This window comes from Lithobates pipiens, unplaced genomic scaffold, assembly GCF_037356315.1.
Source record: "Lithobates pipiens isolate NorthernLeopardFrog02 unplaced genomic scaffold, aLitPip1_a1.2 Scaffold_16, whole genome shotgun sequence".
NCBI classification, from domain to species: Eukaryota; Metazoa; Chordata; class Amphibia; order Anura; family Ranidae; genus Lithobates; species Lithobates pipiens.
In genome coordinates this window covers 362,903,638-362,922,459 of record NW_027507748.1, presented here as the reverse complement: position 1 = coordinate 362,922,459, position 18,822 = coordinate 362,903,638, and the positions used below count along the sequence as shown (strand labels likewise).

Here is an 18,822-nt window from a genome sequence, read left to right as displayed (position 1 = left end):
TAAAAAAGCATAAATTTTGGGGGGAAAACTTTTTTTTTTTTTTTTTATTTTTTTTTTTTTTTTTTTTTTTGCTGTCCCCAAAAATGTTTTTTAAAAAACCAAATTTCATCAGTTTAGGCCAATATAAATGCTACATATTTTTGTTAAAAAAAAGCATATATTGTTTGGTTTGCACAAAAGCTATAGCGTCTAAAAACTATGGGAAAGATTTATGGCAATAATAATAATATTATTACTAGTAATGGCGGTGATCTGCAATTTGCAGGGGGAGACAGATCAGACACCTTTTTGGGACATTTTATACAGCGATCAGTGCTATATAAATACTGATTACTGTGTAAATGTCGCTAGCAGGTTAAGGTTTAACACTAGGGGGCGATCGAGGGCTTAAATGTGTGTTCCCTGGATGTGTTCTAACTCTATGGGGATAGGACTGACTGGGGGAGGAGACATCGTTGTTCCTACTTAGTAGGAACAAATTGTGTCGTCTCCTCCCCTGACAGAAAAGGGATTTGTGTGTTTACACACAAATCCCCATGCTGTCTCGTGCCTGTGATCATGGGTGGCCGGCGGGGATTGCGCCCGCCGGCCACACGTATCTGGTCCCCTGCCGTGTGCACCTCTGATGTCTCTTAAAGGTAACAATGTACCCATACGTTTTGCCCAGCTGTACCATTGTGACGAATTATATCGGCGTGAGCCAGTCAGCAAGTGGTTAAAAGAACTTGAACACATCTTGAAACCCTAGTCTTCTTTGAACTCTGCCTGAAAGACTTTACTGATGCAGTATAACTACCTTGTGTCTTGTCGCTGTGCTCAGTCTTGCTAAGGTGTATGACCTGTGACCTGAAACTGCATTCCATAAACTAACCTTAGTAGCAGAGTTTGGCTGTTCCTTTTAAGCCTCCAACACAGCTGTTTTTATTTGTTAATGACTGTTTCAACCTACATATAAAATTGTTGATCATAGCACCTGCTTGGTATAATTGGTTAATCATACATCTGACATTAATCCTACAATATCCCTGACTTTGTACAACTGGTTTGATTTACTAAAATTGGAAAATCTGGTGCATCTCTGCAATAGAAGCCAATCTGCTTCCAGGTTTTTTTTTTTTTTTTTTTTTTTCTTTTTTGTCAAAGCTTAACTAAACAAGCTGAAGTTGGAAGCTGGCTACCATGCACAGCTTGCACCAGATTTTGCACACTACAGCTTTAGTAAAGGAACCCCAAGGCGTGCAAGTGTGTTCTTCCCAAGGTGCTCTTTGGAAAACTTCAAGCACATAGCAATGTTTCTTTTTTGGAGAGCAGCGGCTTTCTCCACGGTGGTCTGCCATGGACACCCTGCCTGTACAAAAACATATGTATGGTAGACTCATGTACAGGGGTGCTTGCCAGTTCCAGTGATTTCTTCAAGCCTTTAGCTGTTTTTGTGGGTTCTTCCTTATCTTGCTGAGAATTTTGCATTGTGCCTTGGGAGCCATCTTGTCTGGGCATCCATTTCTAGGAATGGTAGCCACAGTACTAAACTGTCAACATTTTATAGACCATTTATCTGTTGACTGATGCCTACATGTTGATACTGGTTTTCCAGATCAACTGCTCTTGCTCTTATGTCTTTAGAGGGCTATTTTTTTGTGAGGCATGGTTCACATCAGCTGATGCTTCTTATGAACCACAATTGTACATTTTTATTTTGAGTGTCTCATATCAAAGGAGCTCTAAGCCACACCTTCAACTCATTTCGTTAATTGAACTTCAGATGTGCAAACTGACTCCAATTAACTTTTAGTAAGTAGTCTATGGGTTCACTCCCATTTTCCTCCAACACTGTTAATATTGAATTGGTGTGTTCCATGAAGACATGAGAAATTTAGAATTGTTTATCGGCTTAAGGGAGAAGTATAGCCAAAGCTATTTTGGCTATGCTTCTCCAAGTGTTCATAGGAGTGTAGTTTGTTCTGCACTCCTGTGATCCATTCCCCCTCCAACAGCGGACTAAACTCCACTATCAGCTGACGTCACTCTTTACACTCACTCTTTACAGTTGGAATCTACACAGATGCCAGGACTGGCAGCTGGCTTGGCCTCTCAGTGAGACACTGAGAGCCTGAGCCAGCTTCTCCCACCCCCTCTACAGCCCAGCGCTCCAGTGAGCACTGGAGGGGTAGAGGAAATGGCTGGTGACTGAAAATCGCAAGCCTCTGCTTTTTGGCTGAGAACAAGTGGAGGCTAAGAACAAGTGGAGCTTTAGAGTCTTCAAGCAGGCAGGGGATAGATGGCGCATTGGATCAATACCGCATCCATCCACATTTTGTTTTGTCTAATGTGACTTTGATAAGGATTAGATCACATTTTATGTCAAATTACTGCAAAAAACAAGTTGCAGTTAAACCTTGGATTGTGAGCATAATTAGTTCCAGAAATATGTTTGTAATCCAAAGCACTTTATACGTATATCAAAGCAAATTTCCCCATAAGAAATAATGGAAGCTCAAATGAATCGTTCCACAACCATTTATTCATAGGTCCTTCAGTTTTATAGTCCATAGAAAGATTATAGCAATATGACCAGGTTGTGTAACCATATGAACATCCACAAGGGGAATAGAAGCAAACTCCAGTAAGAGCTACAGAGTATTTAAAGAGAAGAGAGGTCCCTCTGATTGTAGCAATATGTTGCTAAATGTTGTACCTTCATTAAATGTAACCATAGTGCTACACTTGGAGGTGCCTCTTTTATACTCAGTTGTGACGTGACACTACTTGTAGATCAAGTTAAAATGTATTTAAAAATTTTGCTTGTCTTGAAAAGAGCTCTCAAACCAAGGTTTTACTGTAATTCTAAGAGGTTCACATACTTGATTTTGCTACAGTATGTGGAAAATCTATTCCATTCCCTTTTGTGAACCTTGCTATGTAACCTACCTATGACTGCTCTCCTTCCTCCTAGAGTAAACCATATTTATAGGTCTCATCATACAACTAGGAAGTATTGGGGATTAAAGGAGACTATGAAGAAGGCACAAGTGAGACATTTTTTAGAAATTTTCATTATTTTGGGTGGGTTGAACTGATAAATGTAAAATGTATACGCTCTATAAAAGCAGACTGCGTGCTGAACAAGGGAAGGGTCCCTCAAAAGCTAATAGGGTAAAGCCTAGAAAGGAGTAATGCACAAGGGGGGGGGGGGGGTCGTCCCCCCTCAAAATCCAAATCAGACAGGGGTTTTTAAATTTAAAAAGATGGCATGGGGCACGCAACCTGGCAGGCTGCAGGAAAAGAGGGGTGGTGGAGGAAGAGTGGCCCCTCCTCCCTCCTGAACTGCACCAGGCCACATGCCCTCAACATTGGGAGGGTGCTTTGGGTAGCGACGCCGCCCCCCCCATCCCCCCGACCAGAAAGAAGATGGAAGAAGCGGAAAGAAGAAATTAATAAAGGACTTGTCAAAAACAGTCTCTTGTTTTTTAACCCCTTTGAAACTTGTGTGAAATTGTAGGGGTCCACCATTCTGGGTCCAGATTCTGATAAGCCCCCCGCCCGCAGACCCCCACAACCACTGGACAAGGGTTGTGGGGATGAGGCCCTTCTCCCCATCAACATGGACAAGGTGCTTGGGGGGGGGGGGGGGTGCTGCTACCCCAAAGCACCCTCCTGTGGCCTGCCAGGGTGCGTGCTCTGATAAGGGTCTGGTATGGATTTTGAGGGGGGACCCCACACTTTTTTTTTTTTTTTTTTTTTTTGGTTCAGGACTCCCCTGTGGGGAAATTCCATGCCGTTTTTATCAATGAACTTTTATGTGTATTGTCGGACCGACAATTCATTGTAGCCTCGAGTAGTTTTTTTGAATCCACAAGTTTTGTTTCAAAGTGCATACAGATTATGACATGTATTTCTGTAACATGGCATATACAGTCTTGAGAAAAAAGTTATATCTATGCCCTGAGTTCACATATTCTTAACATGCTTCATATGTAGAATAAAGATAGTACCTGGGGTGGTCGTGTGTTCCATTTTATGTCCTAGGGGAGTAGTAATCAGGGGCCCATCAACTACCTATCAGGTGGCGTGGGTGACAGGTTACACACAGGTGTCGGACTCTTAGCCACCTGTCCCAGATCTTATTGCGTTTACCAGGACACCAACTGTTAATGTATATGAACTTTTTAAATGGAAGAGTGTTATCTATTTCCGCCTTCCATTCTATAACGTTTGGGTGGACAAGTCCTCATCCATTTCCTGGCTATCACTAGCGTCTCATGTAAAAACACCTTGGTACATTTGTCAACTGAATCGGGAAATATTCCAAGAAGACACAAACTTTTGGGTCGAGTGCGACTGGGGAGCACATGACGTCATGAAGAAATTTCACGACTTGTGTCCAGAGTCTGTATTTTGGGGCAAGACCACAGTAAATGGATGAATGTGCCCACCTCCCTCTCACACATTTGAAACAAAGTGAACTGGGAGCTCCTATATCTAGCCACTCTAACGGGGGGTGAAGTATGCATGATGGATTATGTATATTTGAGTAAGTCTGTCAGAGTTTCAGTGAAACTGCTTTGCAAGTTTACAAGGCTTCCTCCCACTCCTCATCCTCCAGTGGGCCCATTGTCCTTTGCCAACGGGGATTAAGGCCATATGCTAGTTTTGAGGTGCCACGGGTGATAAGTATGTTGTAGAATGCAGATATTTTTGGGGGTCTGTATTTTTGACTATTGCGATGACATTTGGGGTAGGTTGAGGGGGGGACAATGGGAATTGCGTTTGAGCAGCGTGCTTGATTTATAGATGTCTAAAGAACATGTGACTGGGGAGTGAAAATTCTTCTGCTAGTGCATTAAAGGTTTTGAGGGTTCCATTTGAGAGTAATTGATGCAGATAAAGGATTCCATGAGTAGCCCAAATATCCACATCAGGGAGTCACGAGAACTTGGGTAGGGCCTTGTTGCACCACAATGGGGTAAAGTCATTGTGCTGGGGGATGCCTAATTTAGTTGAGGCAATATCCCATATGTGTGTCCCATAGGGTTTTCTCCCTTTTTCTATGAGCCAGTGTCCCCAGAGCCCAACGCTATCGCATAGCTTGGGTCTTTGGTGTGTTTGGCCCATTTAGGGCAGATTAGTTGGATAAACCTGTCTGTCAATCTTATCTATGTGGTAGAGTTGGGATAATTGAGATGCATTATAGTAAAGCTTGAAGTCTGGTATTGCTGTGCCTCCCAGGTCAGTTGGATTTTTAAGTGCCTGCCATGCCAATTTGTGTCTATTAGAACCCCATACGAAAGGTTTAAGAAGGGCTTCTATGGTTTTGAAGTATTTCAGAGGTAAGTATATTGGGGAATGCCATAGTGTATAGAGAATTTTGGGTAGAAGAATCATTTTGATTCGATTTTATTTGCCCCCATACACATATTAAGACATATGTAATCTGCCGATGTTCTGGAGACCTATAACCCAAGGTATTTAATGGTGCTAACTTGTTGGAGTGGTAGGTTGACTTGTAACTCAGTTGGAGGGAAACTGTCTACTGGCAATATCTGACTTTTCCCAATTGATTTTCAATATGGAGATCGTTCCGAATTGTTTGTAGTGCTGTTAGTAATGAGGGTCCTGATTCTAAGTATAACAAAGTATCATCTGCATACATACTTATTTTCTCTGTCAGGGTGCCGGAGCACAGTCCCCTGATTCCTGGGTTGTTTTGGATGGATAAGGCCAACGGTTTGGCTGCCAAGATGTACAATAGTGGCGAGAGGGGGCAGCCCTGCTTTGTGCCTCTTCTGAGGTCAAGCTGCTCAGAGGGCCATCCATTCACCACCACCCTGGCTGTGGGAGACTGATATAACAGCTGGACCCATCTAATGAATTTAGGACCAAAGCCATATCCCTCCAAACACTTCCACAGGTACTCCCACTCCACAGGGTCAAAGGCTTTTGCCGTGTCCAGAGTCACTACCACCGGGGATCCTATGTCTGTATGCACAGCGTATAAGTTAATAAACAATTTACATAAGTTGAAGGACGTGTTTTGGCCTGGCATACAGCCAGCCTGATCAGCGTGTATTCGAGAAAGGATGACTTTGTTTGGGGATAATATCTTGGCTAAGATCTTCACATCTACTTGAAGGAGAGAGATGGTTCAATATCTTTCTGGAAATCCCAGGTCTTTCCCCCATTTTGGAATAAGCACTGTTGTGGCTTCTCATAGACAGTGGAAAAGAAAAGGTGTCGAACAGGTAATTGTATAGCTGTAGCAACTTTGGAATGAGTAATTCGCTAAACTGGGAGTAAAACTCAATCGGGAGACCGTCTGAGCCTGGGGATTTGGATCTGGCGAAGCCAGCCACAGCAGTGGTTATTTCTTCAGTGGTAAGGGGTGCCTCAAGAGGGTCTGTCTGGTCTTTTGAGAGTTGGGGGAGGACGATACTGTGGAAGAATGCTGTTCTCAGGTCAGTAGAGTCTGTTACTTTCATTTTGTATAAGTCTGCAAAGAATTCTCTAAATTTGGAGGCAACACTACATGGGTCTGTGATCTGTCGGCCGCTTGGCCCATGTAGGGAGATGACTACAGGGGGTCTGTCTTCACCATGTACAAGATAGGCCAGTAGCCTACCAGGTTTTTCCCCATACTCAACGCTTTTGTTTAGCAAAGAATAGTTTTTGAATGACCTTCATAAATTGGAGTTGGGTGGCTACTCTGGACTGCATTTTGAGTCTGGCTGCTATTTCTGGATTGGGATTGGAAATGTATTCCTGTTCCGTGGCAGTCAAATCCGCTATCGCCCTATCAAAGGCATCAGAAGATTTGGTCTTGAGTTCATTTATTTATGAATGAGGTGAGGGTTGCGCAAGCGTACGTTTTGAATGAGTCCCAAATCATTGAAATAGGGGCAGCTTGATAATTTTCTAGAAAAAGTATTGTTTCCAAAGATCTGGGAGCTCATCGTCGTCTGGTAGAAGGGACAACCAGAACGGGTTTAGGCACCAGGACCTCAAGGGTTTATCTATAGGAGTACTGAGGGTGACCCAATATGGGGTATAATCTGAAAGTAATCTAGGGCCAAAGGCAGCCTCTATCTAATATATCCTTAGTGCTAGGGTTTTTGACACTAAAATAAAATCAATGCGAGACATGGAGTTGTGGGATGAGGAGAAGCAGGAGTATGATTTTGCACAGGGGAATTTGTCGCCAAGTGTCTAAGTGGAAAGTGGATATCAGTTTGGAAAATGTTGTCTCCCCAGTGCCGACTTCCGCCCCATGCGAGGTCTGAAGTCTGTCTAAATCAGGCCTTAAGGTGGTGTTGAAGTCCCCCATCCAAATCGCAGGTATAGTAGAGTGTCGGGACACGAAGGCAAAGTCCTCCATAACTATAGTCATACTGAATGGCGGGGGTATGTAAAAAGCCATAAGAATGAACTGCTCCCCATATAACTTGGCATGGAGAAACGCATATCTACCCTGCGGATCATTAATTTCCTCGCACAATTCAAACTGTACCGATTTTAACAATTAATATTGAGACTCCTCTGGCATGGGTTGTGTAGGTGGAGTGGTATGCCCACCCCACCCATGGGTGGCGGAGAGCCATCTGAAGCCTTCCCTTTATATTGGTTTCTACCAATGCCACCACGTCCGCTCTCCTTTTTCAGGAACGAAAGGGCTGCCGAGCGTTTAATCATCTTCTCATGCAGTCCCCTAACGTTCCATGTCAGTTTTAAGGTCGTCGTGGCACATCTCATGTAAAATGACATTCAAGAATTACCCGTTCACCATCGACCATCAGTAAGACATATGGTATCTGGGGCAGAAACGTCAATAAGCCATAACGTGTATGCAGCAACCATTTAGCATATAAACATATGTGCATTGTTCCTTTTTAGTGCAATTATTAGTACACTTGACTTTAGTAAGAATAGCCGCAAGTAGTTTTAAATTACTTTTTTTTTTTTTTTTTTTTCCTTTTTAGAAATGTAATTTTGCTGTCCGACTGTTCTAAACACGGGAAACATGCGCCCCTTTACAGGCATACTAAAATGCACACATTTACTTGTATTTAGTTTTAAACATATTGTATGGCTCTCACGGAATTACATTTTAAAATATGTGGCGTTAATGGCTCTCTCAGCCAAAAAGGTTTCTGACCCCTGCATTATGTGGTCTCTGAAGTGTGCAGAACCATGTTTATTTTAGACTAGGCACAGTTCAGAATGCAGTGCACTTTCCATGCTGCATGTCTAGAAAAAAAGCAGTTTTATACTGACCTAAAGACAGTCACAGGATGGCTCTGTAGAGTATTATAGGTCCCCCTAGTTTCCAGTTAATACAGAGAACTTCTTTATTTCTCATAAGGTTATCTTAAACTGCTCTGCCCTGCCTTGTCTCCTGCATCTACTAAGTAGTCCTAAGGAATCTATTCGTAAAGAGGCCTGCTGGACCATTTCTAATATCACGGCTGGAAACAGAGCCCAAATACAGGTAATGGGTGCATATTGCAAATGTAAAATTTGTATTTGAGCAGCTAATTTTTATTCAAGGTTTAAAGCGGTAACTTTATTTTTTATTTTTTTTCTTCTTAGGCTGTTGCAGATGCCAATATATTTCCAGTGTTAATTGAAATTTTACAAAAGGCAGAGTTTCGAACTCGTAAAGAAGCTGCCTGGGCCATCACAAATACCACATCTGGAGGCACTGCAGAACAGATTAAGTAAGATACTAGTGTGTATTGAACCATTTGAGCTCCGGCATGTTTTACCCACTTCATGACGGGCCATTTTTTTGCTATTTAGCACTGTGCTATTTTAACTGGTAATTGTGCCGTCATGCAATACTGTACCCAAATTACATTTATATAATTTTTTTTCACACATCTATCTTTTTTTTTGGTGGAATTTTGATTACCACTGGGTTTTTAATTTGCGAACTAAATGAAAATAATACTGGAAAAAATAAGAATTTATTTTTTTACTTTTTGCTATAAAACATATACCCCCAGCTCCCTGAAGTTTAAAGTGACGTACAGGTACCTGTAGTAGCTGCCAGTCTACAGTTCAATATGGATGGTATTTAATTTACCTAAACATTCGGAACTCTAATATTTACTTTTTTGCTTTTTCTTTAGGTACCTGGTAAACCTGGGCTGCATTAAGCCACTCTGTGACCTCCTTACTGTCATGGATTCTAAAATAGTGCAAGTTGCCCTAAATGGTTTGGAAAATATTCTGCGACTTGGGGAGCAAGAGGCAAAACAGGGAGGAGATAGTGGCATAAACCCATATTGTGGGCTAATTGAAGAAGCATATGGTGAGTAAGCAGGAATTGGCAAGGAAATATAGTCCATGGGTCTCATTTTGTATTAGCAGTGTTTTGAAAATCTGTCTTGCAATACCAAGGAACCATCCAGGGAAGGTCTAAATATCTTAATGGTTAACCACTGGGCACTTAAACCAAATTCCTAACCAGACCAATTTTTCAGCTTTTAGTGCTCTCACATTTTGATAAATTACTCATTCATGCAACACTGTACCCATATAAAAAAAAAAAAAATTTTCTCCCACAAATAGAGCTTCCTTTTTGTGATATTTAATCACCTCTGGGTTTTTTATTTTTTGTGCTATAAAAAAAATCTGAAAATACTGTAAAAAAAAAGAAAAGTTGCAAATTAGTCACCTTTCTTAATACATTTTGGGCAAACTGTATACTGCTACATATCTTTGGTAAAAATAGCCCAAATTGGTGTATATTTGGTCTTTGTGAAATTTATAGAGTCCACAAGCTATGGTGCCAATCTTTGAAAATTGATTACACCTGAAGTACTGATGGCCTATCATTTTTGTAAACCTTTTTTTTTTTTTTTTTTCCCCCATTATACAAATTTTTGTTAAAAAAAAAAAAAAGTGTTTTTCTTTACCCATTTTACAAATTATTTTTTTTTTTTTACACAAAGTTTTCCATTTATACAATATTTTAGATTCTCCTCCTCTTGAGTATAGCAATACTACATATGGGAGACTTGCACAGCCTGGCCACATAGAGGCTGAGCACTGCTGGATGAGCATGATTAGGTGGCTAAGTATGAGAGAGGTATGGTTGAGTGTGGATGGCTTGTACAGAGGGATGGATGGATGAGTGATGGATTTGTCACTGAGCAGCGCTGCAGGCACTACACATCCAGCCCACAGCGCTGCTGCATCCAATCTCTCCCCTCTCCGCTCACACTGTACAGAGATGGGAGAGAGAAACGGGATATCACGCCGGTTTGTTTACATGTGATCGCTCCATAATTTGACGGAGCAATCGTGGTAAACGGGAGCTGTCAGCGGCCATTTACCGTGATCCCTGATGCGCCGGGTTCAGAGGACCCAGCGATCAAAGATGCTCCCGTGTGCATGACCCAGGGCACAATTCTGGGAGGACGTCATAGTACGCCCTCCCAGAGTTATCGAACCGCCCTGTAGCCATCATTCAGCTATAAGCCGGTTGTTAAGTGGTTAAATAGAAGCTTGGGTTATGGCCAAACCTAGTTCAAGCAGTTGCACAGGAGATATTTCCCTATAGCATGATTAGCATTTATTTATTTTCAGTTCATTGCATGTCCATTTCAATGTCTTGCAAAGCAGTGTTTTTTCAAAAATCTGCCCTAAGGATGAATGCAGTTTCACGAAAAAAAAAATCTCAAACTCGTACAAGAAATTTGTGAAAAATGTACAACCCGATTGAGCCAACCCCATACGTCTTTTCTAGGTCTATGTACCACCTTGGAAAGGGTCCAGGGTATTTAATCACTGGGTTGCTTGTACCAGTAAGGGCATCTATTCCACTATTGCAAGGAATGTTTCTCTAGAGTTTAGTGAATTTGGTGAAGCTTTGCTGATTGCCATCATCCAATCATGTGCAAGCAAAAATGTTTTTTTTTTTTTTTTTTTTTTTCCTTGCACATGATTATAAAAACAAGCCCATTGTGTGAGGGCATTTTCAGGAGAAAAATTGTTGCTGTGCATTTTGTTGTCCATAATCGTCTAGAACAACTTTTCCGGCATCGGGGGCTGGGGTGTATGCGTGTTGGTGTCTGCAATCCTTGGGAACTACATTCTTTGAAATAACTAGTCACGCAGGTCATTAAAAAATGTTTAGAGCCCCAAGGGCTCTGTCAAATCTACATTAGAACAGACTTTCACAGTACTTGTTTTTAGGTTTTCTCTTTTTGAAATGGTACTAAATAAAACACCTGCACGTCTGACAAAAGTTCCTCTAGTAGTGACATGCGTTTTCCAAACTTCTGGCAAACAAACGGAAGGAAAAGTGGACTGTTGCTATTCACAACTAATGAATTTTTTTATGATTTGTAAATTCAATATGCAGACAGGAGTAAGTGCCAGTTGTATACAATGACCTAGAAAGGCAGCCTACAGTTATCAACATGTGATTCATTTTTCTCAGATTGCATGACAACTGGTTGGTAACTGTTAGCAACAGCTCCATCTTTTCTCATAGCTGTGTTTTTTGTTTTGTGGTTCATAAAATGTAGATTGGAAATGCTAGAAATTGATTTATAGTTGTGTATGTGTTTTTTTTTTTTTTTTTTTATATATATATATTTTTTTTTTTTTTTCTCTCTTAGGTTTAGATAAAATAGAGTTTCTGCAGAGTCATGAAAATCAGGAAATTTACCAGAAAGCTTTTGAATTGATAGAACATTACTTTGGTGTAGAAGATGATGATCCTCAGTTAGTTCCATCTGTGGATGAAGCTCAGCAACAGTTCATCTTTCAGCAAACAGAGGCCCCTATGGAGGGATTCCAGCTATAGACGGAATAGGACAATCGTGCCACCCTACCACCACAGGTTCCATTCAGTGGGAAGCTTGGAAAGCAGCACTTCACACCGGAGTAAAGTTAAACACGGTTTATTCGAAGAGATTCTATCCCCTTCCTCCTATTCTTGCGCTTTGTATGTGCAGAGAAAGCTGTGATTCTAATGGCTATGTGAATGCCTCAGTTTAAACTCCATGAGCTCAACCTCTATGCTGCTTTTTGCGAGGTCTGTATGTAAAATGCATACTTTCCTCCAGCGCTGAGCTTTCTCTGGTTTGAAAGGTCCTGTAATTTTTTTTTTCCTTCCCATTTGGTTGGTTTCAAAAAGGACTTTCAGAATTTAAGACGCATTAGAATAAAATGCGTTGAGCATACTTTTATGCTGATGCACATGGAGCAAACGGAATTATAATTTTTTTTTTTTGTGAAAGATAGTGGTATTTAAAGAAAAGGAATAAATAAGTAAAATATCTAAACCGCAGTGGGCAGTAGTGATCAAAATGAAACCATAAATTGGATACCCTCACAAGTGGTAACCGATGGTCACCGAACATGGCTTTAGGTATTGTTTCAGCAGTCATTTCATCAGGAGTTTATTTGCCAGTGGCCCCATGCTGTACTTGGCTTTATATCGGGCTGGGTGCTTGCTGGCAACGCAACCTCCTGCGTGCCTTATCACCTGCCTCAAGTGGCAGAGTTTTCTCATATTTTGTTTCTCATTATCTTCCTCCCATTTTCAAAGATTTTTCGTGTTTAATTTTGTTTGCCACAACCGTTTATGGCTATTAGTAGTGTTCTTAACAAGGTTCTACCTGAAACTCCTTTAAACTGTGCCTCTGATTTACATACTGTAAAGGATGACAATTTGTGGCATGAACCAGTCCATTTTGGAAGGCTATTAACCTGTAATTCAATATTTAAAACTGGGACATGGTGCAAAAATTCAGTGCAAAGAAGAAACCGCAAATAAAATGAGTAAAACCGGATGCAGAAGTAGAACTGTGTCCATCGTAGTCCATAAAGGGTTAATTCCATTGCCATCCTGACACACTTGGCTGCAGCACATCTAAAAGACTGAAGAAATCTTGGGAAGCCAAGGGAACACAGGAGGGCGCCAGACTAAGTGTAGTATTAGAAAGCTTTAATGGCTAAAAGTTGGTAACTCGCAAGAAATGGAGAAGAGCGCCTGTCATCAAATTGTCGTTCACTTTTGTTCTCAGTAATGGTAGCTTTAAATGGGGGTTCTTGTAGAATGGGCCAGTGCTTGGCAAAGGTTTTTCTCCATACTCCCATAGTGGCTATGGTACGGAGTAACAGATTTCACTGTGGGACCTTCATTCGTTTTTTTTAGCTATTTTACCTCAACTGGCTTTAGTATGATAAAGTGAAGCTTTTTCAACTAACCCAGATACCCCATGTCGAAAAAGTTTTTTAAGACTTAAACTCTGCTTGTCTATAATCTTTTTCTGTACAGTTCTGCCTCAGTCTGCAAAATTGACTTTCAGGGATCTTTTTTTTTTTTTCACCTGGGATGATGGCAGCTCATATATTGTAAAATAGGAGTTTCCCTGCCACATGTTTTAATGTAGGGTTTTTTTTTTTTTTTTTTTTAAGGGTGTTTTCATTCCCATCTGTGATAATTCATCCAATTGTAATGCTTCCAGTATATGCAAGGAAAAGTGCATTCTACCAAACCTCCAAAAGGTGTCCTCTTCACCTTTTTGGTTAAAGTGGAGTTCCACCCAAAAATTGAACTTTCACTTTAAGTGATGGTGACCCCCTGCCATTCCACATTTAGAATGTTGTTTTTTGGTGTTTTTTTTTTTTTTTTTTTTTTTGGGGGGGGGGGGGGGTGATACCCTCTTTTTAGAGGATTTGCGGTGCTGGAAGGAAGTTCACCCCTCCCTGCAGTCTTCTGGGACACATCACAGGTCCCAGAAGATTGCCTGGTCATTCGCAGCACGGCTCGTGCAGTGCGTGCCCAGCTATGGTGCCACAGCCAGGCGCCCACAGTTACAATGCCGGTGCCGCAGAGGAGCGAGGCTTTGTTCGCCCGCATCGTTGGACTGTGGGACAGGTGAGTGTCCACTTAAGTCAGCATCTACACTTTTTTGTAGCTGCTGACTTTTAAATGGGTGGAACTCTGCTTTAAGGTCAACTGTGCAGAATAACACTTGTGCCTTGTTCACAAACCTGTGAAACTTTTTACTGATGTTACTACATGTGTTTTCTAAGAGAAAAGATCCTGCGTAATAAAAAATACTTGTGCATGGATTCGTTTAAACGTATAAAGATGTGTATGCATGCATATTTGTTCTTATGATACTTTATTTTCCCCTTTTGCTTAGACCTTAATATACATGTCTACAAACACATATGTGTTTTATGGGTATGCACATGAAGTTCATTTTAGCAGATTTTTTGATTCTGTGTTATGGAGCAGAAAGCAGCTGATGTTTATGCACCTGTGTGAATGAATCCACTGAAAACAATGTAGCTGCATTCAGATCCATAATTAAACACTTATTTTTTTTTTTTTGTTTTTTTTTGTTTTTTTACGGCCATGTAAATGAAGTCTTGGGACCCAGATGGCAACAAGATTCCTTCTGGTAGCAAACGTTTTCAACCCAATGAAACTACCATCCACTTCTGAGTCTTCAAATGCTCTTTGATACAAGCATGATTAATTGGATGCCACAATTATGCTCTTAAATAAAGTTAAAACAAACCATAGAGTTCTGCGTTTGCTGTTTATAACTAAAAATGCATTCACATAATGTTGCAGATAGAATCGCTTTGTACGGAACCATCAGCCCTGCAATGAAGATAAGCCGCTTACAGCCAAGAGGAAAGATCATGCCACTCCGTAAACAGCCAGCTCTCCCTCAGACTGCCAGGCTCTGCCAAACATATTTTGCCAATCGTGATGTCTTCAGGGACATGGCACAATTGCCAAAACATGTTGAGCTCCCTAGTTTTTTTTTTAAATGCAGAGAACTTCTTTCGTTTTTATAAGGTTATCTTAAACTGCTGGCCAAAAAAATAAACACTGTGCTTGTTTAAAGCGAGACAATGGAGGTGTACACAGATCATATGTGATTAAAAGTATCTCAATAGGAAGGACAAAGTACATAGCAACAGTCTCTAAGATGGAGAGAGAGGAATCCATGTACCAGCACTAAGGGCAACCAGTATGAAGAGCTAGAAGCAGTCTCGGCAATGCAACGAAGGAAAATAAACTTGGTGCCTCTAAGTGCAGTATTGTTAAACCATTTAATAAGTCAAATGTGTAACTACTCGCAAATGGAGCATAAACACAAGCATGATCGTAATCATTCAGCAAATTTTGGGGGTGGTGGTTTTCTCCTAAACATCCGCGTGTCTGAAGTGCAACTGACAGCTTGTGCAGGTGGATTCCAGCATTCACAGCCCATGAGAACAGCAGGGAACATGGGCGATCAGAGATGACGTCACTTCCGGGTGCAGGGTGAGAGGAGGTGGCCACTCGTTTGGAGCATGCTTGCTCCTTCCTCAGGCCATACAAAATGCCATCTTTGTTGTGGTATATGTTTGCTGGGGAGATAAACACAAATACATTTAACGCTTGAATAAAATGGGGATGGATGATAGAAGTATAAAAACAAATGATTAAAATTAATAACAGGTTGATGAGAATAGTAATGGCAAATGTTCCAGTAGCAGATTAGACATGCATACATTAAAATAAATATTCTTATAAAGACAATTGTTGTTCTCTAATCTGCTACTGGAACATTTGTTACCTATTCTTATCAATTTCATCAATTCTTAACTTGTTTTTATACTCTTGCCATCCATACCCATTTTATTTAAGTGTTGAATGTATTTCATAGTCAGAGTGCCACCTTAATGGATCATGTGACTGGGCGGGTTTATCTCCCCAATACACATATACCACAACAAAGATGTATGGCCTAAGGAAGGAGCAAACATGCTCCGAATGAGGAGCCACCTCTTCTCACCCTGCATCCAGAAGTGACATAATCTCTGCCTGTGTTCCCTGCTGTTCTCATAAACCGTTAATGCTGGCATCCACCTGCATGAGCTATCAGTTGCACTTCAGAGACACGGATGTTTAGGAGAAAACCACTCCCGGTTTTTGCTGCAGGATTACCATCATGCTTGTGTTTGCGCTCCCTTTGCGAGTAATTTCACTTTTGACATATTAAATGGTTTGCTGATACTGCACTTAGAGGCACTGTGTGTTTCTTTTCCTTTTATCTTGAACTACTGAACCATTTCTCTCACAGCTGGAAACCAAGACCAAATGCAGGTAATATGTGCATATTGCAAATTGAAGTGAACGGCTCTTAAGCAGTATGTTTGGTTTTTTTTTGTTTTCCTTGCGCTGTTATGTATGCCAATAGATTTTGAGCATTCATTAAAATTTTACAGTAGGGACAGTTTTTAGCGCTCTCAAAGCCATATGGGCAATCCCAAATGCCACATCATGGAGGCACTGCAGAACAGATTAGGTAAAATAATATGTATTAATTTAAAAATTCTGAATTCTGTTTACCTTTTCCCTAGGTACCTGGTAAAGCTGGGCTGCATTAAGCCACTCTGTGACCTCTTTACTCTCATGGATTATAAAATAGTGCAAGTTGCCCTGGAAAAATATCCTGCAATTTAGGGAGCAAGAGGCAAAATTGTGAGGAGATGGTGGCATAAACCCATATTGTGGGCCAATTGAAGACTGTAATTGAAGACCTTACTGTCATGGATTCTAAAAATAGTGCAAGTTGCCCTAAATAGTCTGGAAAAAATCGTGCGACTTGGGGAGCAAGAGGCAAAACGGGGAGAAGATGGTTGCATAAACTTATATGAGTTAATTGAAGACCTTACTACCCTGGATTATAAAATAGGGACACAATACGATTGATGAGACATGTTAGGTGGAGCCCCGGAAGAGCTGGCTGTTTACTGAGTGGAGTGATCTTTTTCCCTTGGCTGCGAGTGGCCTAAAGTAGAACTAAAGGCAAAACTTCTTTTCTCTTTTTTTTTTTTTTTCCCCCATTTTGGATAGGGTAAGGAAGGGTAACCCCTGTCAGATTATTTTTTTGGCCATCTGTATCCCATTGTGCAGATTACCTTCACTTCCTGTCCCATAGCCAAAACAGGAAGTTGGAGAAAATCGCTGGAAATGATGGGAATTTCTTGGGGGAACTAGCACCCTTGTTGGAAAATGTCTCCTATTTTCTGGGGATAACCCAAAATTTGGAATTTATTTTACTTTCACTTTTGAGAACTGTAAACCGGATCCAGAGAGGGGGTGAATCTCCCTATCAGGAGCACGGACCGCAAAAAAAAATTGACAGGTGTAGGTGTAGCCATCCCCACTCTATCCAAGCTCTTTAAGTTTATACTTTAACTTCATTGCAGTGCTGCTGACTTTCTGCACAAAGTGATTCTATCTGCAACACTATGAGTACATTTTAATAATAATTTTATTGTTTTAATGTTTTAAATTTTATTTGAGGGCATGATTGTGGGATCCACAATCCTTTTGCCAGAGAGCATTTTTGGAGACTCGGCAGTGGTGGCAGTTTAATTGGGTTGAAGACCTTTTCTGCCTGGAAAAATTGTGTTGCCCTCTGAGTCCTAAAAGTGTTATGCACAGTTGACCTTTTGTGATAAGTCAACTATTAAGGTGAGCGGACACCTTTTGAGGTTTAGTGGAGGTCCTTTTCTTTGGGAGAATGCATGTATTGGAAGCATTACAATTGGATGGATTACAACATATGGATTTATACACTCAAAAATCTGTCTCCATCTGTATCTCTATAGCTGGCCCTTGCGGGCCCTATACCGAGAGCTGATTGATCAAAGACCACTTCTCGTTAAGTTCTCTGGTCTGTTCTGATCAGAGTGGTGACTGTTAGTCACTGCCCTGTCCTTCCAGCGTTTTACTGGAGCATCAGACTGTGGAGGAGGCAGGCGAAGCTGGCTCAGGTTCTCATCGTCTCACTGAGAGGCTGAGCCAGCTGCCGGCCAGGCATCTGGGTGGATCCCTATGTTTCTGTCTGAATCCCTGAAACTGGGTCACAGGAGTGCAAACCTAAGTGCAAAAGAGCTTTGCCCATGCTATTTTAATGGATTCCTGAAAAGTTTGTTCAAGGTGTAAGCAATAGGAATTCTTTTGAAGCTATATAATAAACTTACCCCATGCCATCTTTGTGAACACTGGGACACTTGTGCAGTAAGTGAATTGGGATTTCTGCATCCGGTTTGCGCCTTCCCAGCAATGTCACTAACACTTAGTTTATTTTAACACTTGTGGCAATAGCCTGTGCTGGTGTGGAATTCAGAAAAAAAAATGTATCTACTTGAATTAAAGTTCTATTTAGCTGGATTTTTATTCTCCTCTCATTCTCACTTGTTCTGGTTGTTCTAGTAAATGTTTAATATACTTTTAGAGGTTTTTGAATATTTGTATGGTATCATCAGGTCTCAGAAAAGAAGGGCCAAAAGGTCTTGCTGATACCAGAAGTATTTTAAGTCATGACAAAAGCAAATTTTAGGTTTTAAAATGATGTATTTGTAATCATTTCAGAGCATTGTTACAGCCATATTGACTGACGTTTCATTGTCTCATTACTAAGAACTGGAATTCTGGGAACCATCAATTTTTAAATTGAAACCTGTTCCGAACTGAAATGTTTATAGGGCAACAATCTAGTTTCTGGTACTGTCACTTGAATACATGAGGCCTGTTAGAAGTTAAAGCAAAGATGTCATTCATTTTTAATATTCAATTGAATATTTAGTTTAGATCTGTGAAATAGCCCCAATTCCAAAAATGTTTGCGATACAATCTACAGCAACAGCACGCAATGATTTGCAAATCCATATTTTATTCACAATAGAAAACATAAAAATTGTACATTTTCTCAGTTTAAAACATTTAATAAGTAAAAAAAAATTGGGTCATTTGGAAATTGATGGCAGCAACGTATCTTAAAATACATT

General features: G+C 40.7%; 1 protein-coding gene across 3 annotated transcripts in view; it reads left to right on the top strand.

The window, feature by feature from the left end:
• KPNA6 (karyopherin subunit alpha 6) overlaps positions 1–18,205 on the top strand; it is a 95,255-nt gene extending 77,050 nt beyond the window's left edge. For 2 of the 3 annotated variants that reach the window (XM_077481982.1, XM_077481984.1), the window contains 4 exons: positions 8,354–8,479; positions 8,581–8,708; positions 9,123–9,304; positions 11,622–18,205. In XM_077481982.1, coding sequence (XP_077338108.1) covers positions 8,354–8,479; positions 8,581–8,708; positions 9,123–9,304; positions 11,622–11,809 — 624 coding nt within the window. In that variant the 3' untranslated portion in view covers positions 11,810–18,205. The remainder of the gene's footprint in view (positions 1–8,353; positions 8,480–8,580; positions 8,709–9,122; positions 9,305–11,621) is intronic. The other variant, XM_077481985.1, reaches the window with a different exon arrangement.
• Positions 18,206–18,822: the final 617 nt, after the last annotated feature.